The sequence below is a fragment of the Talpa occidentalis genome, unplaced genomic scaffold (assembly GCF_014898055.3).
Source record: "Talpa occidentalis isolate TD23 unplaced genomic scaffold, MPIMG_talOcc4v2.1 talOcc4.13, whole genome shotgun sequence".
NCBI lineage: Eukaryota > Metazoa > Chordata > Mammalia > Eulipotyphla > Talpidae > Talpa > Talpa occidentalis.
This window is the reverse complement of record NW_023601322.1, coordinates 70,013,244-70,037,481: the sequence shown is the minus strand read 5'-3', so window position 1 is coordinate 70,037,481 and position 24,238 is coordinate 70,013,244. Positions and strand designations below refer to the sequence as shown.

General features: G+C 44.5%; 1 protein-coding gene across 11 annotated transcripts in view; it reads right to left on the bottom strand.

Annotated features, from left to right (window-relative positions):
- KLHL3 (kelch like family member 3) overlaps positions 1 to 24,238 on the bottom strand; it is a 268,190-nt gene that overhangs the window by 58,394 nt on the left and 185,558 nt on the right. For all 11 annotated transcript variants that reach the window (XM_054694357.1, XM_054694358.1, XM_054694362.1 and 8 more), the window contains 2 exons: positions 17,125 to 17,246; positions 6,756 to 6,918 (listed from right to left, as the gene is read on the bottom strand). In XM_054694357.1, the coding sequence (XP_054550332.1) occupies positions 6,756 to 6,918; positions 17,125 to 17,246 (285 nt within the window). The remainder of the gene's footprint in view (positions 1 to 6,755; positions 6,919 to 17,124; positions 17,247 to 24,238) is intronic.

The following is a 24,238-nucleotide window of genomic DNA, read 5'->3' as shown; positions in this document are numbered from 1 at the left end:
CATCTTCCCAGGAAAGGAAGTAGGTGTTTTCAAGGAAGCAAGCCTGGAGAAAGCTGAGGGCATTTTCTAATAGTAGCTAACATTGTGCTAGAGCTTTACATATGTCATGTCCCTTACTTTTCCCTGAAGTCCTACTAAAGTAAACATTAATATTCCCATTTTACAGGTGGATGGAAAAACACAAGTCTGGAATGTCCAGGTCATGTCCTGAAGATCACACAGATCAGTAAGCGGTAGAGACATGTTTTAAAACCAAGGTTGTTTGAATAATAACAAACATTTGAATGAGTATCTTAGTTCCCAAGACAATAAAAACTTGTCCTAAGCAGGCCACTGAGGTAAAATCCAATATAGACATCAGAGCACCCGAATCTATCTTAGGGGCACTACAAAGAAACAAAGAGAGTATAAATCTAAAAAACTTTCTTTTTTAAAAAAAGGTTTAGAGAGTAGTCACATTCTAAACATTTTAACATCCATCAAAATGTTTAAATCTCAGCCATAATCCCTAAATTGAGATCTGTCTACCAAACTAAATGAGGTGATATTCTTCTGTATCCCCAAAACAGGAAATAAAAAATTATGAGAGCCCTAATCAACCTGTTTGTTGTATCTTCTGAGGTCTTTTTTTCATAGTGGGGCTGTAAACCCAAGAGGGAAGTTCTGTCTTGCTTGAGGTTGAATCCTCAGTGTGCAATACAATGTCTGCACAGATTGAGATCTAAAATTATCATTGTACTTCAACAGCCACCATTCAGGACTGCCTAGGGCGCAGACAGCCTCCCAAACTAGTCCCAAGTCCCTCGATTCTATTAAAGGGATGAAATAAGTGTAAGGTTTTGATCAGGTGAATCTAAACTACAGGTCCGGAACAGATGCAACTGACAATCCATCTATGACTTCCTTGACCTGCAGAGATGAAATAAATCCCATTTTTCCCAGGACCAGCTGCTCCAGGGAATTAGCATGAGTATCTGTGAATGGAACCATGGGCCATACCCCCAGAAAATACTGGCTGGCAGGGGTAGACACACAAATAAAATCATTTCAGCAAGGTGAAGAAGCACAACAGAGCTGCTTTAAATATCTCTCTCTCGCCCCTATTTCTCTATTTTGGGAAGGCAGACGTAAGCTTTGGCTTTTAGGGCCTGTAGTTACCCTGCTCCAGGGAGAAGACTCAGCTCTCACAGGGAAGTAACAGAGCCCTACCTTGACCTCATCCCACAAGGTACGTCATGACAAAGGTCATGACCACCAGCCCTGAGACTGCCTCTATCCTCCCTAGGGATGATGGTGAGATATGAGCTTTCTTTCCATGTTGACTTAATTCCAGAAATATATATATATTGGTCCTGGGCTTTCTCTTGCTCTTGCTCTTGCTCTCTCTCTCTCTCACATACACATAGAACAAAGGGCTATATCAAAACTGTCCAGTTATAGTGCTATTGCTTCAACACCAGAAGCAATGTTTCCTAAAATCCCAACAAGGAGAATAGCTAGCCACAAAAATTACCTGGTCTGGACTACTGCTTCATTTGCCACCTGCAAGTTAGAGGCATAAAATCAGGAGGAACAGAAGTGATGCAAATGGCATGAAGAGAGAGGCGGTGCTCGCCTGGAAGGATGCAGACAGGAGGGGGCTCAGAACACAGGCGCCACAGTCAGCCAGCCCACTGTGAGTCCCAGCATGGCCACTTAAAAAACTGTGTGACGCTTGGCAAAACACTAAGTCTCTCTGGAACCCCAGTTTCTTCATTTCTACATTGGAGAAACAACCACCACTTATAGCTAAGTGACAAAAATGAGAATTCCTATGAAGTTTGCAGTGCCGTGCTTGGCACAGTATGTGTTCAGAAATGGTAAAACGCCCACCATTACTATCATCAGCAGCATAATTATTTTATGATGCCAAGTTGGAGGCAGCAATTTCATAAGGCAACCCTCACTGAGTAAGAGGTTCATGTGTTCTAAGTGTTTTGTCAAAGTTTTTTGTTACCCTTAGTTAAACCACTTCATTCCATGATCTCAAATGATTCAACCAATCCAAGAAAAGGCCAATTTCTCTCCATGAACACGTGAAATTCGATGGCTTTTCCATCCCATGGCTGGAGGGTTTCAGCTCAACTTTGGCAGACTGATATAAACATGTCCAAAGAATTTTAATTGCAACTTCATTAATGGAGTTCCATTAACATCCCTCCAATCAGCTCTGTTGATGGCCCAGTGCATGGCTGTCCAATTACCAAACAAAGTCCCCATAAACCTGGCCTCTGTGGTTAAAGATTAAGCAGTCCTTGCAAATAGTAATGAGGGTTAAGAAACAGGCTGTGCAAAACAGCAGGGTCCCTCTCCCAATTACTTGTTGCCTAGGAGGACTGTGACAACATCAGCTGGGGGCAAGGGTTTGAGCAGTGAGTTCTTAAATATGGGGCACACCCTTGCCCAGTCCCAGAAAAATACATATCACAGCAAAAATCTGGGGCCATAACACTTAGGGGAAAACTGGATGCAGAGGCAGCAGGAGGGATGGCCACAGCAGGAAGAGACAGGCCCATTCCAAACAGGAAACTGAACAGGCAGCTGGGTGGAGAGATGCACCCCAGCTCCCAGGGGAGCACCATGTCCACCTCTCAGTGTCTGCACCAGAGGGCTGGAGATGTACCAGGAGGCATGAGATGACTTTGAAAAAAGTTACTTTTTCCAGTAAGCAAGTTGATATTTATTCCTTTTTATTTTATTTTTTTTTTTGACTGTAATATAATTTTTATTCATCTTTCTTGAAAAGACAGCCAGGAACACAGTGGAATTTTACCCTTATACACAGCACCGATGTCATAAAATTCATCCTTATCCTCTCTCTCAAAGTTTCTATTAACCCTGGACTCCCTCTAACATGTTGCTTGCCCAAACTCCATTCTCTTTTTAGCTACTTCTGTTCTTTCACTGTGTAGATCCCTCTTTTATTTGATAAATTTATCAAAGATAAATAAATAGTGTCATTTATTCCTTTTTAAAAAACACACTCTCCTGGCTTCCCTGGTGGTGCAAAGGGTTTAGACGCAACCTATGAAGCTATCCGCAGCCACTGCAGCATGAGTTCAATCCCTGGCCAGAGAGCTACCCACATGGCGCAGCAGACCTCTCCTGACTCATCCACTGCTCCCCTCAGCAGTGCATTTCAGTCGATCTGCCTGTTCTGTTCCCCACTCTGTCTCTGGTGAATTCTCTCACCCCCCACACCTCTGGCCTGTACCCCAGTTCTTGTATGCATAAATAAATAAATCTTTAAAAAAAAAAAATACACTCTCTGAGCTACTTTATGCTCCCAAGATGATACCTTACTCATATACCAGCAAGCATACTCCAAATTATCCTGTATAAGAATTCCCACTGAAGCATTTTATGAAAAAGAAAAATGTGGCAACATTAATGTCCATCAACAGTGGACTGGTTAAGAGAGTTATAGTTCATGCATATGACGCAGCCGATAAAAAGAATATGATATATCCACACATAAGAGTCAGGGGAGAATTTCAGCATGTTCTAGTAAGTCCCAAAAAAGTATAAGGAATGCCTTTATTAGGATAAGTTAAAAAGCATTACCTATTGCTAGATGATTGGTAGATAGACAGATATTGATAGATTGACAGATACATAGATCTATCTACATCTTTCTATCTACATCTATATATATACTGGAAAGGGGACAGGATGTACTACCCCCACCATAAAGAGAAGAAAAGAGGCCAGGGGTCACTCGGCTCAAAGCTGGTCTGATCTTTATTTCTTATCTGGAAGGTCTCCTTGTAGGTTGTTGACTTTAAACAACTTGTAATGCAAGGCATAGGCCCAGGGAAGCCTGTGGCCTCAGTTGCCAACACTAGTGGTGTCCATATCTCCACAGGAAAGGTGCGAGGAAGTGGCAACTGTTTCAAGAGGCAATGATGGCTGGGTGCCAGGTTCCATAGATTGTCAGCAGGTACAAGACCAAAGAAAAAAAAGAGGACTGTGTGGGTGGGTGTAAGGGAGTAAACAATCAGTTTTTACTTCCTTCTCTTAAACACTGTACAGTCTTACCTTCACACGCCTCCTTGAATGTCCTTTCATCTTGGGCTTATCAAACACTACATTCACATCCCACCTAAAAACTGATTTCCCTGCATAGCTGAGGATTATAAAGAAGCATCACAGGGAGGAGGCTGTCAGCCTGAAGTCACGCTGACCAAGCCAGGGAAGTAGGAGGGCTCACACATGCAGACTCCACATGCTCCCGAGAAGACATCCACATCTCGTTCCAGCCCCCGCCCAAGATGACTAAACACCGCATGTCTAGCAGAGACAGCTGGTCATCTGTCTGCACCGTCTGGTTGTTGGGATTTGGTGACTACGTGACATAGTCTTCCAGGCTCACACTTCCAATGAAAACGCCAATGATAGCAACCAAACCCCCCTCAGCTAACAATTCACAGGGCCACCCCATGTCCAAATGGGCCCTGGAGCAGTCGAATGCAGTAGTTATTAGGAAAACTGGCTTGGAGTCAACACTGTCTGAGTTTGTTCTAGCTCTATCTCTAACAGCTGTGTGACCCAAGAGATGTCTTCATCTCTCTGTGCCTTAGTTTCTTCAGTTGATGTATGCATTAAATGAGATTGATGCACATAAAAGGCATAGCATAGGGTATGCCCCAAAGTGAGGGATCAATAAATGCTGGATGAAAATAATCTGCACATACACATGCCCACACAGTGCTGACAGAACCTAGTCTATCGCCGAGACCACCTCAGGATCAAGCACCTCCAACACAACAGTGTTCCCAACTGCACCTTCTCCACACTGTCTGATAGTGAAAGGCACAAAGGAGAAAACAGAGGTTTGAAAGTAGGGGAAAGCCTGGCTAGAAAAACCTGGGAGGCTGTGCTAAAGATAAGGCTCAGTACATGCTCCAAATCACAGAGGACAGTGTGAGCCAACGACGACAGGACAGGGTGTGTGCTGAGTGGACATGCATGCATGCACACTCTACTTAGGAGAGGGCTGGGAGGGAAAGAAGGCAGAAGAGCCGGAATTCCTGGCATCTCAGCACCTTCCCTTTGCCATTGCTCCAGCAGATGTTGATGTGCTGAACCTGGGCGTTGGCCAAGTCTCCCATCCTGCTGAAACTAAGCCTGAGCACATCCCTCAGGAGAATGGCCTCTTCAAAGGCTGGGCTGGAGAGCCCTCTCCAGAGAGAGCCAGGACCCCCTTGGCAAAAAGTGGAAAGGGGGTGGGGAAGATACAGGGAAAGAGGGGCATAAGAGCACAACAGAAAAAAAAGAGTCAAGGTTCAGAGCCAGGAAGAGTCAGCAGAATTCAGAATTGGGCTTCACAAAATGTTCTTCACAAAATGTTCTCACAAAAATCATCATTGTCAAGATCATCTTATCAACTGGTCGCCTATGTGGCCTGAGAAATAGACTTCAGGGGAAAACGAGAGTTTGCACAGGCTCCTGGGGTCTGGGACTTGATCAGAGAACAAAAGGATACCAAGAAACAGAGCGAATGCTTCTTGCCTGTACACCAAGGAGCTAACCTAGGATAGGGAGCTGTGAGGTGAGCAGCCAAGAGGCCCTCAATAATTCCCAGATATTGTCTGGACAAGAGACACAGAAAAGAATAGTAGCCATGATGTTATTTATTTTGGGGGTTGGGGGTAGTAAGATGCTTTATTGCAAGGGAAGGAGGTGGTATAACAGAATCTGTCCATTTAAATGACCACACAGTTTCCTAGGTAACTCATGAGCCCCATCCTCTAGTTAATATAAACAGAAATGAAGATTTATTTCCAGCTAAACATGGGGACTAAACACTCATGTTCATTTCTAGACCCTCCCAAAACCCCATCAAAATAACAGCATGACAAGTTCTAGCAGGATGACTATCTCCAAGAAAAATAAAATGGAATCAACAGATTATCTGATGATCTAAGGACTGTTCAGTTGTATCTGTCTTGCAAGAAAGTTCAGTGTGCAAAAAGAAAAGACAATTAATATTTTTCTTATTTAAAAAACTGCAAATACATAACTTAGCTTGATATTAGGAGAATAAAGAGAGGGAAGGGCATATATATATGAGGGAAAGTCTATGAAAGTACAATCTTCCATGAGAAGTCAACAGATAATATCTAAAATAAATAAATCCAAAAATAGTGGTATTTACATATTACTTAGATAAATGGAGGTAAATAGAAGACAAAGTAGCTTTTAGCTGAATCACAACCTACATTTTTATTCTTATAAAATTTAAAGTGAGTGGCAATTGAGAGCAAGACTTGGTGTGGAAAGGCAGGGCAGGGGACTCTTGCTTATACCTTGCAATAGTGTTGGCTTTTAAAATCATGTTCGTAGAACACGTTGATCAAAATAGAAATTCTTAAATGGCAAAAAAAAAAGATATATTTCAAGACCTAGCTAAATTTACTCTTCCCCCCATGAAGTCTTCTCAATCTCTTTCCTCTTCTCTCATTAAGATTACTGTCTGTACCATCCATCTGGCCATTAATCATATTCCACTTGGCAAGGAGCTGAACTCTTCTATTGTTAATTATCTTTCCACCTGGGTCTTGTCTCCATGACTAAATTATAACTGCTTCACGGCAGAGCACACTTCTCTCTGTGCTCTTTTGAGGGGTCCACTATAATCTTTGAGGAGTCCACTAGAGATCGGGTTATTAAATCCACAAGCTCGGAGGAGGTGCCGCAGGCTGGCTCCCCGTTACCTGCATACGCGTTTGCCTGCTGCAGAAGGTCGGTGCAAGTGTGCACATCTGCAAATGCACGGATGCCCAGGCAGTTGGTGGGATGCAACTGAGACTGCAGGAAGTCACAGCAGTTCTGTCGAACATCCATGAGCTGCAGCAAGCTGGCTGCTGGGAGTAGCACCTGAAGGAGAAGGTGATATTCTGAGACATTGGATTCCAGCAGGAGGGCTTTTTTCCTGAAAGGGCATTCCAGTCTTATTGTTACCATGCTGAAGGTCTTTGTCTCTCCACTGCCTGCCCAATTGGGTTCAAACTTCCCAGCCTGACCCTCAGCAGCCCCAGTCTTTCTTCCCACTGTTCCCCACTTCGTGGCCCCAAGCAGCAGTGGAGTGTCTGTATCCCTAGGGTCCACAGTAGTGCTTCCCAGTCACTGATTTCTATTATTAAGGGAACGTAATAAAATTCAGTTTCTGACTCAACAACAGGTCAATCACCCCTACCCCACCACCAGCACCCAGGTGATGCCTGCAGAAGCTGGTCCACAAACCACACTTAGAGTAACAAGCCCCTTACAGACCGAATGTTTATTTACCTCCCCACCTCAAGGTGCCCCCCCAACACACACTAAAATATTTATGTTGCAGCCCAACCCCACAACGTGACTATATTTGAAGATAGGTCCTGTAAGGAGGTGATGAGGTTGTGAGTGCTCCCCAGGTACATCAAATATATAGCTGCATTTGAGAGTCCCTGCCCTACAGCCTTTAGTAGACTGTCCTTAATCAGAAAGGTCTTAGTGAATTATTCACTAACTAATTGAAGAGCTCACTGGTTCTTTCACCACTTAATTACTAAGTGCCTGTGTTAACAGGCACAGGTCTAGGCTCTGGGATCAGTGGTAAGCAAGATAAACAACACCCTTATGCTTACAAAACTTCTGATATACCATAACAAAAGTCACCCCCAAATCCCTTGGGACTCAGGCAATCACACTTCATTCTCCCACCCAGAAGATAAACAGTAAAGAACATCTTGGGTATTGTAGGGTAAGTGAAAAATTATCAGGCTTTTCCGCCCTGCTGCCATTAACATTAATGATGGATCCCTGCGGTCCTACAGGGGACCCAAGAAAGGCCGCATGTGGAGCTTGTATCCATGGATTCCCGACCCATGTGCTTGTGCAAAGGGTTGACCTGAGTGCAGGGGTCTGTGTGTTGCATTGGTGGCTATGAAAGTTGAATGTTGGAATGACAGCAGACAAACCATGAGGTTTGGGTGATTACCCCCAGAGAGTACAGAATCACCAATCCAAGAGTGAGTGCATCCTGGGGGTGGATGCGGTGTGTGGTTTGTGGCCGAGAGCACAGATGGAGAAGACCAGGAAGCCTGACGGTTCCTGGCATGTAACAGCAGATGTGAGTGGCTCCACTCCCTCGCATGAGTAGCACCTTCAGCAGCAGACGCAGTGGATCATCTGCTGGTGCCAATAATCTTGTCTTTTGCCCCTAGGTTGGTGCCCTGCCTGGACTTGTGTTCTGTTGTATTGCATTGCTATATTCAGTTGTATTCTATTTACTTTTGTGGGTCATGGCTGCAGTGTTCATAATTCACCAAAGGAAACTTGTATATAACTTGTATATAGATTGTGTGGTGGAAAACCCTGAGGGGGTGGATTGTAGGGTAAATGAAAATGTATCAGGCTTTTCCACCCTCCTGCCATTAGCATTAATGATGGATCCCTGCAGTCCTACATGCATGCCTGCTGGCGGACACCTGGAGTGGGGTGTGGGCATGCATAGGTGGGCACAACCGGTCTGAGACTGGGCTTATAAGGGCAGCGTCACAGAGACGCCAGCAGAAGAACGGGAACAAGAGAATGAGAATGAGAAGAGAGAGCAGAACAAGAGAAGAACAAGAACGCCAGAGAGTCCAGAAAGAGTCAAGATTCGCTGCGGGCTGGGAGGCCTGCCAGCCTTCCGGCCCCCCGGCACCCCTGCCTTCTGTGTACCTGGTTGTAGGGTAAGTAAAAATGTCAGGCTTTTCTGCCCTCCCGCCATCAGGATAGATGATGGATCCTTGCGGTCCTGAATGCATGCCTGATGGCGGGCACCTGGAATAGGGTGTGGGCATAGGTAGGTGGGACTCACCTGGGCTGAGACTGTGTTTTTAAGGGCGGCGTCACGGGGACGCCAGTAGAAGCCGAAGTAGAAGCTGAGAAACAGCAGAACGAACGGAAGAGAGCCCAGATAGAGTGAGGATTTGCTGGGGGCTAGGAGGACTGCCAGCCTCCCGGCCCCTCAGCACCCCTGCTTGCCATATGCCTGGTGAACCCCAATAAAAGCCTGAAAACCCGCTGAGGGCTCTAGGACTCTGACTCCTCCTTTACCCAGTCTGCTGGATCATAGAAAACCTGCACTGTGGCCATTCCTGACCCTACACTGGTAAAAGCTCAATAAAAGCCTGAAAAGCCACGGAAGGCTCCAGGACTCTCCTTTACCCGTCTGCTCAGATCATAGAGATCCTGCTCTGTGCCCTCCTGCCACCACAGGTATATTCTCAGAGGAAAAAAAAGAGCCGAGTTCCCTTTCAAAAGGTCACAGGACACATGAGTATTTATACTGTATCCTGGAAGACAGAAATAGCTCTTGCTTAGGTATATATGCGTGTTTTTACTAAAAGCCAGGGAAGACTGGCTTGAGCAGGCCAGATGGGTGCTTAGAATGCCAACCCGAGTCTAGCTTCTCTAGGACTTTCCCACAGCTCTGGATCAAAACCCAGCAGCCAGCAGAGTCCTGCTCCATCCCCAGCTTGGCTCCCCTTCACCCCTGCCCTGTGGAAAGGGAGACAGTCTGAGTGGAACTTTCCAAAAAGAAATTTAGGGAAAAAAATTATAGTGCCAAATAGAACTGCTTAGCTCTGGCCCCTAGCATCTGTTTTACCCCGGAACAATCCCCGTGTCCTAGGCCTCTGTTCTCAGCTGCTCCCTGGCTGTCTGAGTTCAACTCCAGCTGAACCCAGTTATTGCCATCTACATGGGCTTGCCCAGGAAGACAAAGAGTACAGATGCATTTGATTTCTTGATTCAGGGCACTCCAAAAAAATTGGGGGGTTGGGGAAGATGATTTAAATTCTGGACCGGCCTTCTCCTAAAGTAACTTAGTACCCTCTGCTCAAGCTCCTGTCACTTCCATGTGCTTAAGCCAAAAACCCCACTGCTTATTCTGAGGCCTTGCCTCTCAGGGTAACCGACCCCCCAGGCTTGCCCAGGACACAGTACTGTCAGGAAAGGTGACCAGTCACCCACACAAAGAAATCCCCAAGAGCCTCTACTGTCATATTCCTGAGCTGAACTGCTACTCGCAACAAGGAAAGCTTGTCCCACCTACCAGCTCAAACTTTCCCTTCACAACCACTGAGTTCTAGAAAACATACTCCTCTCCCCTTCTTCTATCCTGTATCTTTCACTCTCCTATGTCTCCAGAAGGACAGCTGTAAATTAGCACAGTGTCCTTTTTTTGGAACCACTGATTCATTTCAGAGAAGGAAGAAGATAAAATCACCTGCTCCTGACAGTTTAAGTGAACACAGCCAGGTTCCAAGTCTAACTGTTTGAGCTCCAGCCCCACTAAGCTGCCACCAACCCCACAAAGCAGGCATAAACTTGGAAAGTCAATTAACTTGTGAGCTTGTTCAGATTAGCCAAACAGATTCCAGGACCAGATTAGTCCCTGCCTGCTAGTTTAGTGGAGAACCATTAAGCATTCTTGCTGAATACATACCAGGAATGGAAAGCTATGTTCCAAACTCCCAGCGACCTCCTTGACACTCCTCTGCCCGACACTAGCTACAAACCCTAGAGTGAGGGCCACAGGTTGACCAACAACTCAGCTTAATGAGACTTTGCCAGTTTTAGCATTCAAAGTCCTGTGACGCAGAAGACTCCTAACCAGGGGTCCTAACCAGATACCCTAAGAGGCCCTGATGAAGAGGAGTAACGAAATATTGTTCCGCACACACCATACTCAGTGGTGTACAACCCCCAAAAGGGTCAGGTGTGACAAGAGACAAGAACAGGCCAGCAGTCCTTCAGTCCCTTCAGAGAGGAAGATTTTCGAGAATCCAGTGTGCCCCTCAGATTGCTTTCTCAGCCAAGCCAAGATAATATCGTGTCAGGGACACACACTCCCCTCCCCTTTGCCCTCTCCTTGACCAGGAACACAGTGACATAGTTCGGTGCTTAAAATTTCAAACTCATGACAACCAGACAGAAATGAAATAAATACTTCCTGAACACACTCCTTAGGTTGTACTTTCATTTTTCAAAATCTCTCTGGATAGAGCTACCCACACAGCTTTCAACTTCCCTACTGTTCACTAAACCCACTTAGTAGGCAAAAATAAAAAGGCTTTCCACCTCTCCACACCCCTCCCCATCCTGTTTGGGTCCTCTCCTGTCCCACAGTGCTCCCCAGCTAACTTCCTAAAATGGAAGGGGCTTGCGGTTTCTCTAATTGCTCCTTCCCCCTCTTTGATGTTACACTGCGATTAGGTATGAGTCAAAGGCCCTTTTCTTCCCACTACTTGCTTCATACAAGTGAAGAAAAGTAAGTGAAGTAAAGGAAGTCAGAATGCTGCAGGGGAAGGTGTGGAGGCTGGGAGACATATCACTGTTCAAACTCTTGAGTCGCAGGAATAAATTGGGGCCCAATCCACCTGGGTTCTCACATTATAAGAACAAAGACAAATCCTCACAGATCATGAAGGAAGAGCAAGCAAAACATCCAAGAGGTGACTATCTTCACTTCCCTCTCCCTCATGGACACCGACACTGGCTCTGAGAGGATTTCCTCTTCTCTTATCTTGCCTGCAACTCAACTCCCTCAAGTGGCTACAGTAACCAGATTATGAACAAGAGGCCAAGCTCAGGTCCTCAGCTCTGAAGCCAAACTGTCCTGAAGGAATTACTAGGGCAGTACTGTGTGGCCCCTGGAAAGAGGAGGCGGATGCCAGAGGAGTTGTTGGCTGGAACCGCCGCCCCAGGGATGGAAGATTACCACGAGTCAAAAAGCTTTTAGCTTGCCTCTTGCCACTTCAGCATTATGGTTCTTAGAAAACAGGCCGTGAAGGACCCTCAGCAAAGAGTTTCTAGGTTACCCTCCTGCTTAGAAGGAAAAAAAAAGGAAAGGAAAAAAAAAAGTGTCCTCCCCTCCACTCTTCATGTGCAAGCCCCCTTTTATTTTTTCTCACCCTCGGATAACATGAAAACACAGTAGAGGATATCCCGTCACAGAGTTTGTTTCCTTTAACAAAAACAAAAGGAAATGCCCTGCTTCAGAAAGCACCTACTCCTGGAATTTCAGGGAGGCAGGACCATGCACAAAGAAACGCACCAGCCAGAGGGTCAGGGGGCCAGGCTGGCCAGGCCCTCCACCAGAGCCATACAGTGGAACTGTCTCTGCCAGTGCTAGGAATGAGGCCTGTGCAGAAACAGTAGTAAATAAAAATCTGTTGAGAGAAAGAAGAAAAGGAGAAAGAAACGGGGTTAGGGGTGGGGGAGAGAGGTGTTTATAGATGAACAGGAACATTAGTGGACTAACAGTACTATGATTAAAAGTGCCATGTGTGATTTTGACTTTTCTACATACCAGCCAGGTGACTAAAAGTAAGCTGCTTAATGTCTGTGCTTCTGTCTCCTCAACAGCAAAATGAAGACAAAAATGGTACTGCCCACAATGATGTAAGAAAAAGGTACTTCAGGGCCTCCCTGGTGGTGCAAGGGGTTAAGTACAGCACTGTGAAGCTATCCTCAGCTGCTGCAGCACGAGTTCAAGTTCAATCCCTGGCCAGGGAGCTACCCACATGGCGCAGCAGGCCTCTCCTGCCTTGCCCACTGCTCCCCTCAGCAGTGTATTTCAGTCAGTCTGCCTGTTCTGTTCCCCACTCTGTCTCTGGTGAATCCTCTCACCCCCTGCACTTCTGGCCTGTACCCCAGTTCTTGTATGCATAAATAAATAAATCTTTTTAAAAAAAAAAAAGGTACTTCATTTAAAAATAGTCTTAAAAAACTGTGCTGCCTTAAAGGTATGCACAGATCAAATGAGATCATTGAAAGTAGTTAATATGGTGTAGAGGAGTGTTCAGTTAAATTAGTTGTTATTATTATTATTATTTATTATTATAAGCTAAGTCAAGATTCTGATCCTTCATTTAATGAGAAACTTGAGTACTTCACATCCACAGAGGACACCAAGAGGGAGAGATGAATTTAACTCCCATTTCTACCCCTTGCCACCCAAGGAAGCCCTTTGAGCTTTAGTTTATTCAATTGTAAAAAAATAAGTATCTTATTAGAACATTCCATTGGTGGTTATGAGAATTAAATAAAATAACTCTTGATTCTTAACCATTTTTTCCCCCCAAGGTCACCTCTGACCAATCCACCGCTCCACCATCACACCAGGTACTCCTTAGTGAGAGTGCATCTGTGTTCACTGAGCTCTCTGCGCCCGTACACTCTGCTGCATAGTGCAGGAGCTCAGAAAACATGTATTAACTGGGAGAAGGAAGAAAGAAGGAATTGAGGTAGGGAGGAAAGTAGAGAGGGAAGGAGTGAGGAAAGGAGGGAGAAAATGAGACCACACAGTCTTCCTTGTGGAAGGAGGAAGAACTGAGCTTCTTAGTCCTGCACCTTCTACCCTCCACCTGGCTACTTAACACATCCCTTAAAGGGCCTGCTCTTCAGAGCAATGGCTGGAAGGAATTCTGGCCCAGGCCTCTGTCCTGGCAGGAATTCTGGGCACAACGTAGGCAGGAGGTATCCCAAACTATCCCTCATTTGGAAGAATTTTCAAATACTTCCAGGTCAGATCGGGTTGGTCTCTGGCCCTACCCCTTATCGCAGCTCCTATTTTTCACTTTATTCCTCCCCCCTGAGTACCCAGGCGGGGGAGAAAACAGGCAAAGTCTTCTGCACATGGGGACTCCATCACCACCTTCCTAGTTTCAGTTGTAATAGCCGACATGCATTATTTACCATGTGTGAAGCATGGTTCTGTGTTTTACCTGTATTAACTCATTTAATCCAACTCATTTAATCCAACCCTATGCAGTTAAGCCCACATTAAGATTAAGCCCCTATTATTATGCCCACATTACAGATGAAAACACTAAGGCACAGAGGTTAAATAAATTGCTTAGGGTCAAACAGGTAGAAAATAGGGCAGCCAGGATTCAAATGCAGACAGGCTAACTCATGACTGGCCATTCAATAGAACGGATACAATTAAGATTCCTATTTCACAAATGAGAAAACTCATCAGGCAGGATGGCAGTGGAAGTGTCAGAGAAGCTTTGGGGGATGGAAGGACAGTAAGTCAGATATGGGCTGAGTGTCTTCTCTGGTCAGAGGTAACTGAGCCCCACACACTGTACTCAGCACTGCAGAGGGAAAGCTGTACTGCGAGTACTCTGTGAGTGAGGGGAAAACTGACACTTGGACCCTGGTCTCCACTTATACTCAATTCCTGCCTCATCTCTCTTCCTATGTGTCCTCTGAACCTGCACATCTTTACTCTGGTTCCTGCTCTACCCTAACAAAGTGGTTTTTAAAAATTAATAACACAGCCATTTTCTCCAGAGTCCTCTGAATATGCTACCTGCTGCCACCTGCCTTAAACTGATGCTTGGGTTAGCTGAAAAGATAAAATACCTAGTCCAGGCAACAAGGTTCCAGAATGGAACATCATCTAAGTATCCAAGTTAGTAAACACTTTCTACTTTACAGGGAAATGAAAGTTATTCAGAAATACATGATGAAAAGGGAGGAAAAGTGCTGTTCCAATCATACAATTCTATAACCTCCATTATACTGTCTTTTTAGGTTTTGATTTTTTCTCTTTTAGTGACTTAAAACAACGCAAGGCCTCCCCTGATGTCACATGCAGTTGAGCGCCACACTGTGAAGCTTTCTCCAGCCTCTGCAGTGTGGGTTCAATCCCGGTCGGTCGGCAAGGGTCCCACATTGTTGTGGCAGACCTCTCCTGTCGCGCCCGCTGCTCCCCTCAGCAGTGTATTTCATCAGTCTGCCTGTTCTGTTCCCCGCTCTGTCTCTGGTGAATCCTCTCACCCTCCTGCACATATGGCCTATACCCTGGTTCTTGTATAAATAAATAAATAAATAAATAATTTTTTTTTTAATGCAAATTGATTTTCTTACAGTTCTGTAAGTCAGAAGTCCCAAATGGGTTCCAGTGGGCTAAAATCACAGTATCAGCAGGCCTGTGTTCCTTGTGGAGTCCCTAAGGAAAACTGTTTTCTTTCCTTTCCAGCTTCCAGAGCCCACCCACAATCCTTGGCTCATGGCCCCCTATCTTCAAAGCCAGGAACATCAAGCTGAGTCCTTGCCACATCACATCCTTCTGATTAGTATTCTGCCTCCCTCTTTCACCTCAAAGAGCCCTTGAGATTACATTGGGCCCTCCTGAATAATCCAAGATAATCTCCTATCACATGTTCAGCTGATTAGCAACATGAATTCCATCTGCAGCATTCATTCCTCTTGGCATTTACCCTAACATGGTCACAGATTTCAGGCATTAGGGCACCAACATTTATGGGGCCATTATTCTGCCTACCACATCATATGATTAATGACTTACTGATATACTTTAATGCACAATTTTTTAAAATTATTTACCTGCTGCACATCATTTAGGTTGACATCTAGCATTTTTCATTAGGTTTTCAAAGGATGTATTTTTGTTAATATTTGTATGATCCTTAAGAGTATCTAGATGAATTTAAATATGGTGGGGATTTGATACAATCATAATCCATTTAAACATTTTTTTAATATATGTCCTGTACTCATTTTATACTAAATTACTTTGCACTTACTGTTACTGCCCAAAAGTCATTTAGTTGTTTGAATTCCACTGCTTGACCCAGAATGTAACCCACTCCATTTTGTATAAAAAGACCAGAAACCAAACAAAATGTCTATGCATTTTATTGTGTATAAAATATACCTCAATCTTAAAAGGATGGGGAGAGGATCAGATCAGCTCTCTACAGATATTCTACAAGCCCAAGAGTCTGTCCAGGAGCCAGAAACAAAGGAAGGCTCTATGGAGGGGCAGGCTCTGCAGACCCAAATGCAGTATGTCTCAGGCCCTTGGCTTGCCTGGACTTCACCTTTTCTGAGTCCCTTTCACCACATCAAATTCACTCCCACTCATCTCCTGAAAGAACCCATCTCAGATCTCTTTCTCCATCCAAACTGAGTCCCCATGATAGTCCACCTCACTGTGGACTGATAAAGGAGCATGATAGTCCACACCCCTTTCCTTCAATGCACTTATCACGATGCGTACATAGATATTACTTGTGAGCATCTGTCTTCACCCTTACACCACAAACTATCAGAGCTGGCAGCAGACTCACTGCTGTTCACTATCACACTCACTCTGCCCAACAACGTCCAGCCCAGAACAGGCACTCAAACATTTGGGCTGAACTGAAATAAGCAATTAGCAATTCAGTCTCCCAGATACCTCCACCCTGAAAAAAGGGCTGGTACTCTGGATAAGGGAAGTGGGTATTTGGTCACAAGAGAGGTATTTACCTCATAAAACAAGATGGAATTGTGCTTTAAAGAAAAGAAAAACCTTCATATCACAGGTAATTTCTATCACTATTCTTAAGAAATAGTGTATCCTGTGTCTATGTTTGGCCCAGCGATTTGTAGGGTTCCAGAATGGGCCACACTTTCTCCCCTCCTAAGGTGTGCTGCTCTGCCTTGCCCTCCCAAGGAAAGATGGCTGCCTTTGGAGGAAGCAGTATCTTTGCTGGCTCCTCTTTTCAAGGCTCCAGATGGCTGAGGACGCAGGCTGGGCAGCAAAAGGAGGAAAAAGCACGAACAGCAAGGTTCACAGGCTCACATCCCTGCTGAACTCAGCCCTGGTGCTTGGCACCTTCCTGTGCTCTGAGGCATTTGGTTGACTAATGCTGAAACAGGAAAAAAATTTTAACAGCCTCTCAATCCAATACTCAAAAACCCTGAGATGAGATGGTGGCTGGGGAAAAATGGAGTCACCCAGGCCTTTAGGTCTTCCTTTGCCAAGAGTGTGAATCAAAATTAAAGTTTTTCTGCCCGGGGTCCCCAGTTCATTCAGAGGTATTATGGCTTAGCAGTTAAGTGCAGGAGCACAAATTCACACACCTACTGGCTGTGTGATCCAAGGCAAACTGCCTAACTTCTTTTGACCTTTGGCTCCCATTCCCTCTCCAGTGACCAACTGAGTTGTGGCATTGTCACAGGGTAAATGGAAGGATACTATAAAATGGTGGGTCCTGAGTATGGAACACACTGAGCTGGGGCTGAGTTTACCTGGACATTCTCCTCGGTCACCTCAATTTCGGCAGTGTAGATGTAGTCAATCAGCTTACTGAGTGTCTGCCCATCGACATCTTTGATTTCAATCTTCTTGGCTTTACTCTCAGACATGTCACCTACAGTTCAAAACAAAAACAGATGGACATGAACTTGGTGATGGCCTGCTGCCCTGTCTTGGCAACACAGAAACACTGAACACGCTCTAGGAGGTAACAGAAGAGATTTTAGTCCAGAGCTAGGTAAACCGGCTGACATTAAGGTCACAGCAATTCTGAGTTTGTGATGATGCACAAATTCAATTTTAAGCCTTCCTTATTCTGCCTGTTGCCCATTTCCATTGTGAAGGTATATCTTAGTGCAATACCTCATTCAACCAACATTTACTGTAAATGTCTATACACAGAAAAAGTAAACGGGACATGCAATTGTCCTCAAAGAGTACATGATCTGATAGGACAGATGTATACAACTATTTATAAGCTGAGGTGACAAGTGCTTAGTAGAGATATATACAAAGTACTGTACCCTGGTGGCGCAAGGGGTTAAGAGGCTAAAGTACTGTGATAACAACAATAAAAAGGAGTATTTTTACTGAATGCAGGCTATGGCCAAGAAACATTATATATAAAGTGCTGTCTCTTAATCCTCACAACAACTTGTGAGGTTTACTAATATTATCCCCATTCCACAGATGAAGATGAACAAGAGGGCAGATCATTCACCTTGTCCACACATCTAGAGGAGCGAGCTTGGGATAGAAACCAGACTAGAAACTCTAATCTGACTCTAGAGTCCATACTTGCAATCACTACTCTATACTAAATCCCAGAAACACAGAAGGAACCACAAATCCTGCCTGGGGAATCCGGAATAGCATTACAAGTATGGAATCCTCATGGAAGGTCACATTTGAGGATAAAGAAGCAAGTGTTCCACAGGCAGCAAAGGTGAAAGGATGAGCTGGATGGAAGAATCACACATGTAAAGAATCAATTGGGGATGGTGAGAAGCTAAAAGGGCTGGCACATGGGGTGACAGTGAGAGGAAGGAAGCTGGAGAGGTGGACAGGGGCCAGGATTTGCAGAGTCCTGTAAGCCAAGAAAATGAATTTGGACTTTATCCGAAGAACAGCACCAGAAAAAGGTTTTAAACAGGGAATGACATCAACAGATGGGTATTTTTCAATGAAATTTTGGATGCAGGGTAGAAGCTGGATCAGAAGCAGAAAGAACAGTTGGGAAGTCCTGATAATAATCCAAGAAAGAGAGGATGTAAGTCTGTGAACCAGGGTAGCAGCAGCACCACATTTTAACAGTCCTGAGGCCCCTTGCTTCAGCCTGTCCTGCACCTGCAGTGCACAAGTTTATCTAAAGTCAGGCTCATTTAGCAAGGGCTGCTGATTTCTGAAGGAAAGAGCCAAGCCATGTATCTTTGTGGACTGAAATAAAGGACAACTCAACTGCAAGAAACAGGGATTCAGAAACCCTTCTGTGAGTGTGAAAACAGAGCCTGGGCGGTTGTTTTCTCTCTGTGGAATTTGTGCACTGAAGCCAAAAAAATAAAGTACAGTACAGCATGTGGGCTGCAGACGCCCACCTCCAAGCTGCACACGATTCCTCCGCCAATGTACAGTTCCTATCCTGACACGGCTCGAGACGTGAATGACTGGAACCAGGAGAAAAAGAAAAGAGACCTGCTCCCTTCACTGCCATATCCTCCAGTCTGTTCTCTTCTGAGTGCTGCTAGAAGCCAGTGGGGAGGCCTTAGACAAACAGTCCTGGGCAGTATGAAGAGGTGAAGAGGACACAGGAAAAGATGGTGGGTCTTTCCTCTACCCCTAAGACAGACTCTCACAGTGTCTGTCCCTTGTGTTTACTCCAAGACATACAAACAAAAATATATGCCAAGGAAATCAGAAGTCAAACCCATCTCTCTAAACAGCTGTGTATGAGTTGATTACCAATGAACTACATTGCAGAAGATAATAAAGACAGCCAATTTTTAGTTTACAAACTTAAACCTAAAAAAAAAAAAAAAGATGGAAAAAAACCCCGGCAACCTGCTGCATGAACAAGAGATTCAGAAGCCCTTATGTGAGGGTGAAGGCAGGACCTGGACTGATTGATTTCTCTTGTGGAATTTGTGCTTGGGAGTCAAGTTAGAGTTTTGTAACTCTGGAGTAAACAAATGGAAAGTCCTGAAATTGTATGAAAATATTTGTCTGTATGGGCAAAAGAAAAATGTCATTTGGGGGTGGGGAAGAGAAGAATGACAGATTATCTTTATCAGAGTCTCAATGGGTCTGTGATCCAGAAAATGTGGGGATACAGTTCCTAGATGGTGGGATTCTTGGACATGTTTTCCCTATTCCTTTACAGGACTCATATATTTCTAATTTTCTACTTAAGTACTTAAAGCTTCAATAAGCAAAGAAAAATGCAAAAGACAAACTAGGGCCCATAGACATTTATTTTCTAAGAACATTTTCTTACAGGAAATAGGAACATATACAAGTCACACAAGATAGTAGAATCCAATCTGGTAATCTCTTATGAACCAGTTGAAATGATGGCACCAAACTAAGATTTCAGCTTACATAGCCCCTGAAAACGATAGAAGTGCTAATGCTACTGTGTGCAGGGCCTCTACTCAGAGGTCATACACATTATTTCATTTAAACCTTGCAACAGCCTCAGGAGATAGATGATATTATTTCTGTTTCAAAAATTACAGAATTGGAATTTCAAGAAGTATTTGCACATATCTAGTAAGAGGCAGGGTCGGAATTTGAACCTTGGCCTAACTCTGAAACTCCTGTCAATTCTAATAAATCCCTTTATAATTTAAACCTTACCATAGCTAATGACCTGGTTAAAAAGTATTCCCACCAAGGCTTTGGTCCAAATTCTGCTCTTGGTACTTAATACCTTTTCATCAAGGTTATTTGTCAAAATACCCTCAACACCTAACAAAGTTCATGGCATATACCAGCACTTAAAAAATACTGTTGGAATAGGAAAAGAAGGGACAAGGAGAGGCTTTCTCTTGACACCTCATAATTCCATGGACTCCAGTAATTCTTATAGGGGAAGACACCATCAAATGTTAGATAACTCTACCTCTTTCATCCACCTCTACTACTTTGACAAAATATTTGTAAAAAATAGAATATGAGCCTATAAGTCCTTCTATCTTCAAGGTCAACCCAAGAGTCCTTGTCTACTGGGCTTTTCCAAGTCGACCAGCCCAGTCACCTCAGACTCTGAACTTTCAGAAAAATGTCAGTTGTTTATCTTTTGTCAACTGTTAACAGACATGTCCTATTCCTCTAATAGAATATGATCCACTGAAGAGCAGATATTGGTTCATTCGTTCATTCATTCATTCATTCAACAAAAGTATCAAACAGTCCCCGTGTGCCAAGCACTATTTTAAGGCACAATGGTGAACAAGCCAAAGTACTGCCCTCATGGAGCTCAATCCAGTGGAGAGAGATAAGCAAATTAATAACTACAAAGTGTATTAATTGCTAGAAAAGGGGCTCAGCTTAAAAGTTTTTCATATAGGGATTATGGTTACCTGAATCTGCATGCAAACTGATCAACACATGGGGGCACATATTTGGTTTTGGGAGGGGAGAATCTATGGTTTTCATCAGATTGATTCATAATGATTAAGAACTACTGATCTAAAATGATATCTGGAGAAGGAGTCATAGTTATTCAAAAGAGAAGTCAGTATGAGGGAAGAGTAGTCCAAGCAGAGAGAAGAGTAGAAAGAACATGACTTGTACTAGGACCATAAGAAGTTTGAGCTGCAGAAGCACAGACTGCAAATAGAGGAATAGGGAGATAAGATTGGAGATATAAGTAGGGTCAGGGCCTACCTGAGGGTCTTGTGGGACATGCTAAGGAGTTTAAATTCCCCCTGAGGACAATAGGGAGCCCCTGAGAGATATTAAGCAGAGGAGGGATACATCAGATTTAGAAAGATCATTGTAGGGCCTCCGTGGTGGCACAGGGGGTAAAGACACAACCTATGAAGCTACCCACAGCCACTGCAGCTTGAGTTTGATCCCCGGCCAGGGAGAAACCCACATGGCACAGCAGACCTGGCCTGTCTCACCCGCTGCGCACCTCAGCAGTGTATTTCAGTCAGTCTGCCTGTTCTGTTCCCCACTCTGTCTCTGGTGAATTCTCTCATCCCCCACACCTCTGGCCTGTACCCCAGATCCTGTATGCATAAGTAAATAAATCTTTAAAAAAAAAATAGAAAGATCACTGTAGTTAAGTGTGGAGAATGGGTTGGAAGTGAGGGAACAAAATAGCATGTTGATTTATTAGTAGGCTGCTGCAGTAAATCAGGCAGGAGATGATGGTGGCCTGCACTAAAGGACTGTGTCTTGAATGTCTTTAAATGCTCAAACTCCACTTTTGGGCCCTGCACCTAGAAGTTTCCAAGAACCATACAGAAGCAAGCAATCCCACAGCTCTATAAGGTACAGGTATCCAGGTCATAGTTGTCAAGGCCAGCAAGTACTGTATGTGCACAACTGAGTTCTTCTTAAGTGGGAGACTGACAAAAGGGAGCAGGAAGAGGAGGTTGTGCATCTGAGGCGTGAAAGAGGAAAATCATTCACAATCGCAGGATACTCGAGAGGTCTAGAAAATCAGTGACTCATCTTCTAAGTCATTGGTGTAAATTCAACCCTATTATTCACCAAAAGAAGCCTCAAGAATGAGAAAGGAGGGCCTCCCCGGTGGCGCAGCGGTTGAGCGCTGGGTTGCGAAGCTGCCCGCAGCCTCTGCAGCTCTGGTTCGATCCCCGGCTGCTCCCCGGTCCCCAGAAGAGGGTCCCACATGGCGCGCAGACCTCTCCTGCCGCCCGCTGCTCCCCTCAGCAGTGTACTTCCGTCCTTCTGCCTGCTCTGCTCCCCGCTCTGGTTCTGGTGAATTCTCTCACCCTCCTGCGCTTCTGACTGTACCCAGTGCTTGTATAAATAAATAAATAAATCTTAAAAAAAAAAAAAAAAAGATTAAAAAGAATGAGAAAGGAGCGGTTGAGTGGTTAGCAGGTGTCTCTGAAGAACCAGAGCTAAATTACTACAAAGCTGTATGTTTAAAAAAAAAAAAAAGTGCATGCAGAAGTCCTTAAATTATAGAATTCCTTCTCACTCCTAACTTGTCCTTAAACTTACAACTTAGTTTCATTTTCTGGGTGGAAAGAAAAGAGAAGATTCTTAACCTCATCTTTCTTTCATGGGTGTTAATACCGTCGTTAAACTTTCTTCCCCAACCTTCATTCATCTCAGTCCTAGTATCTCTGTTGCCAACTAATTTGACTAGAGCTGAGGCCTCGATCACGTTAACCTCATATGAGACAAAGAAATACCCTGGAACCTGCCTGAATCTAGCAACTTTCTTGCAGGTGAGTGTTCCTGGTCATTTCATGGCAAGTGGAGACCTCTGTCTCATGTGAATAAGGACAGTCCCTGCCCTGCCTTTGTCCCAACACTGTGTGAGAATCAAAGGAGACAATGAGATTATGAGAGCGGGACCCAAAGATCTGCAGTGGTCTGCTGTCACCCTATCACCACGCTCCTTGGCATCTCTTCTTCCTCCACCTGGTGAAGCCTCTCTGCTCAACTGGAGGCACATGGAGCACCAAGTTAGGGAGGAAATGCCTGTGCAATCACACAGATGTTTCATCAACCCTAATCATCTTGGGGCAGCTGGTTATCAGAGTCAACCCTTGCACAACAGACTTGCAAACTAAGAAGTGTTGGACAAATAATAAAAGCAAACTTTAGGAAGTTCCTGTTCTGTATTGTGTGAGTCATTCTCACTACCTACCTCCACTTGTTCCCTGGTTATTGTTATTACTCAAATCTCACAGATAAGAAAGCTGAAGATCAGGGAGGTAAAATGAATTCCCTACAAACCTAGTAGGTAGTAGAGTCAGGATTGGAGTCCCAGCTTTTTTTTGGGCTCCAAAGCCCTTTCAAAAAGAGCACATCACCTCCCAGTGCAAGTTGGCGTTCTTGTTCCCATGTTTAATTCTTGCAAAGAGGCCTTCACATCAACAACTTCAAGCCTCTAAGAACATTCATAAAACATCCATTACCCATCTTCAATGATGATCTGGATTTCAAGGCTGGGCTACCCTAAGTCCAGACAAGTCTATCCCAGACCACTGTGGTCAATCCAGCTGCACCTTAAGGGGTATCTGGGGACCTCTGAACGATGATCTCTCTTCCTGGATGGCTACATGGGCCTGTGTTGAACCACATCCAAATCAAGTCCTTAAAAAAAAAAAATGACCATTTCTGCATAAAGAGCAACATATTTTTAGACAACCCTCACCTCACTCTCCAATCTGGGTGTCCTAAGCCAGCAAGTCCCACACCTCTATGTTGATGCGGTATGTCAGGGACAAGTAGAAGAAACCCAGTGTCATGTAGTTTCAGCCCAGAGCTAATTGCCTCTAGTGCTTTACAGACAGTCACATGCAAGACGAGGCCAATGCCTTCCTAATCCTCAGCAGTCTCTGATGCTTCTAAAGCTTTTTTTTTTCCTGAACATTCCAAACAATCCCTGACTCTTCAGGGGCAAAGCCCTCAGAAACCAGACCCTATGTAATAGTACTGGTCTACAACTTCCCTTATCCAAAGCAAAGATTCAGTTCCCTAGTGCTCCCTTCCTCCCTACCCCACTGCTTTGGATGAAGTATTGCTGGGCTGGGTGCTATGGGAAGATCTTCCAAGGCATCCGTTCACCACACAAACACCCAGAACATAGGCTTGGGCCAGGACCTGGCAGAGCCTGGGGTGATGGAGGGGTGAAACAAAGATTCTATGGAAAGAGTGCATGCCTGGGAAGTGAGTGAGAGAGACGGGCTTTCACTGTTCTGCTTTTGTGGATGGTTGGTGTCCACTCAAATTCCAAGCCATTTGCCTCTTACCTGACCTCTCTTGACCTCTGCACAGTCCTAATTTCTCCTCCCTATTTCTATTCACTATGCACAAAGATACCAATTGAACATCAGGCTAAATCTAACAAAAACTGGACAGTAACTCTTCTTTAAAAAACAAAGACCAGGGCCTCCCCGG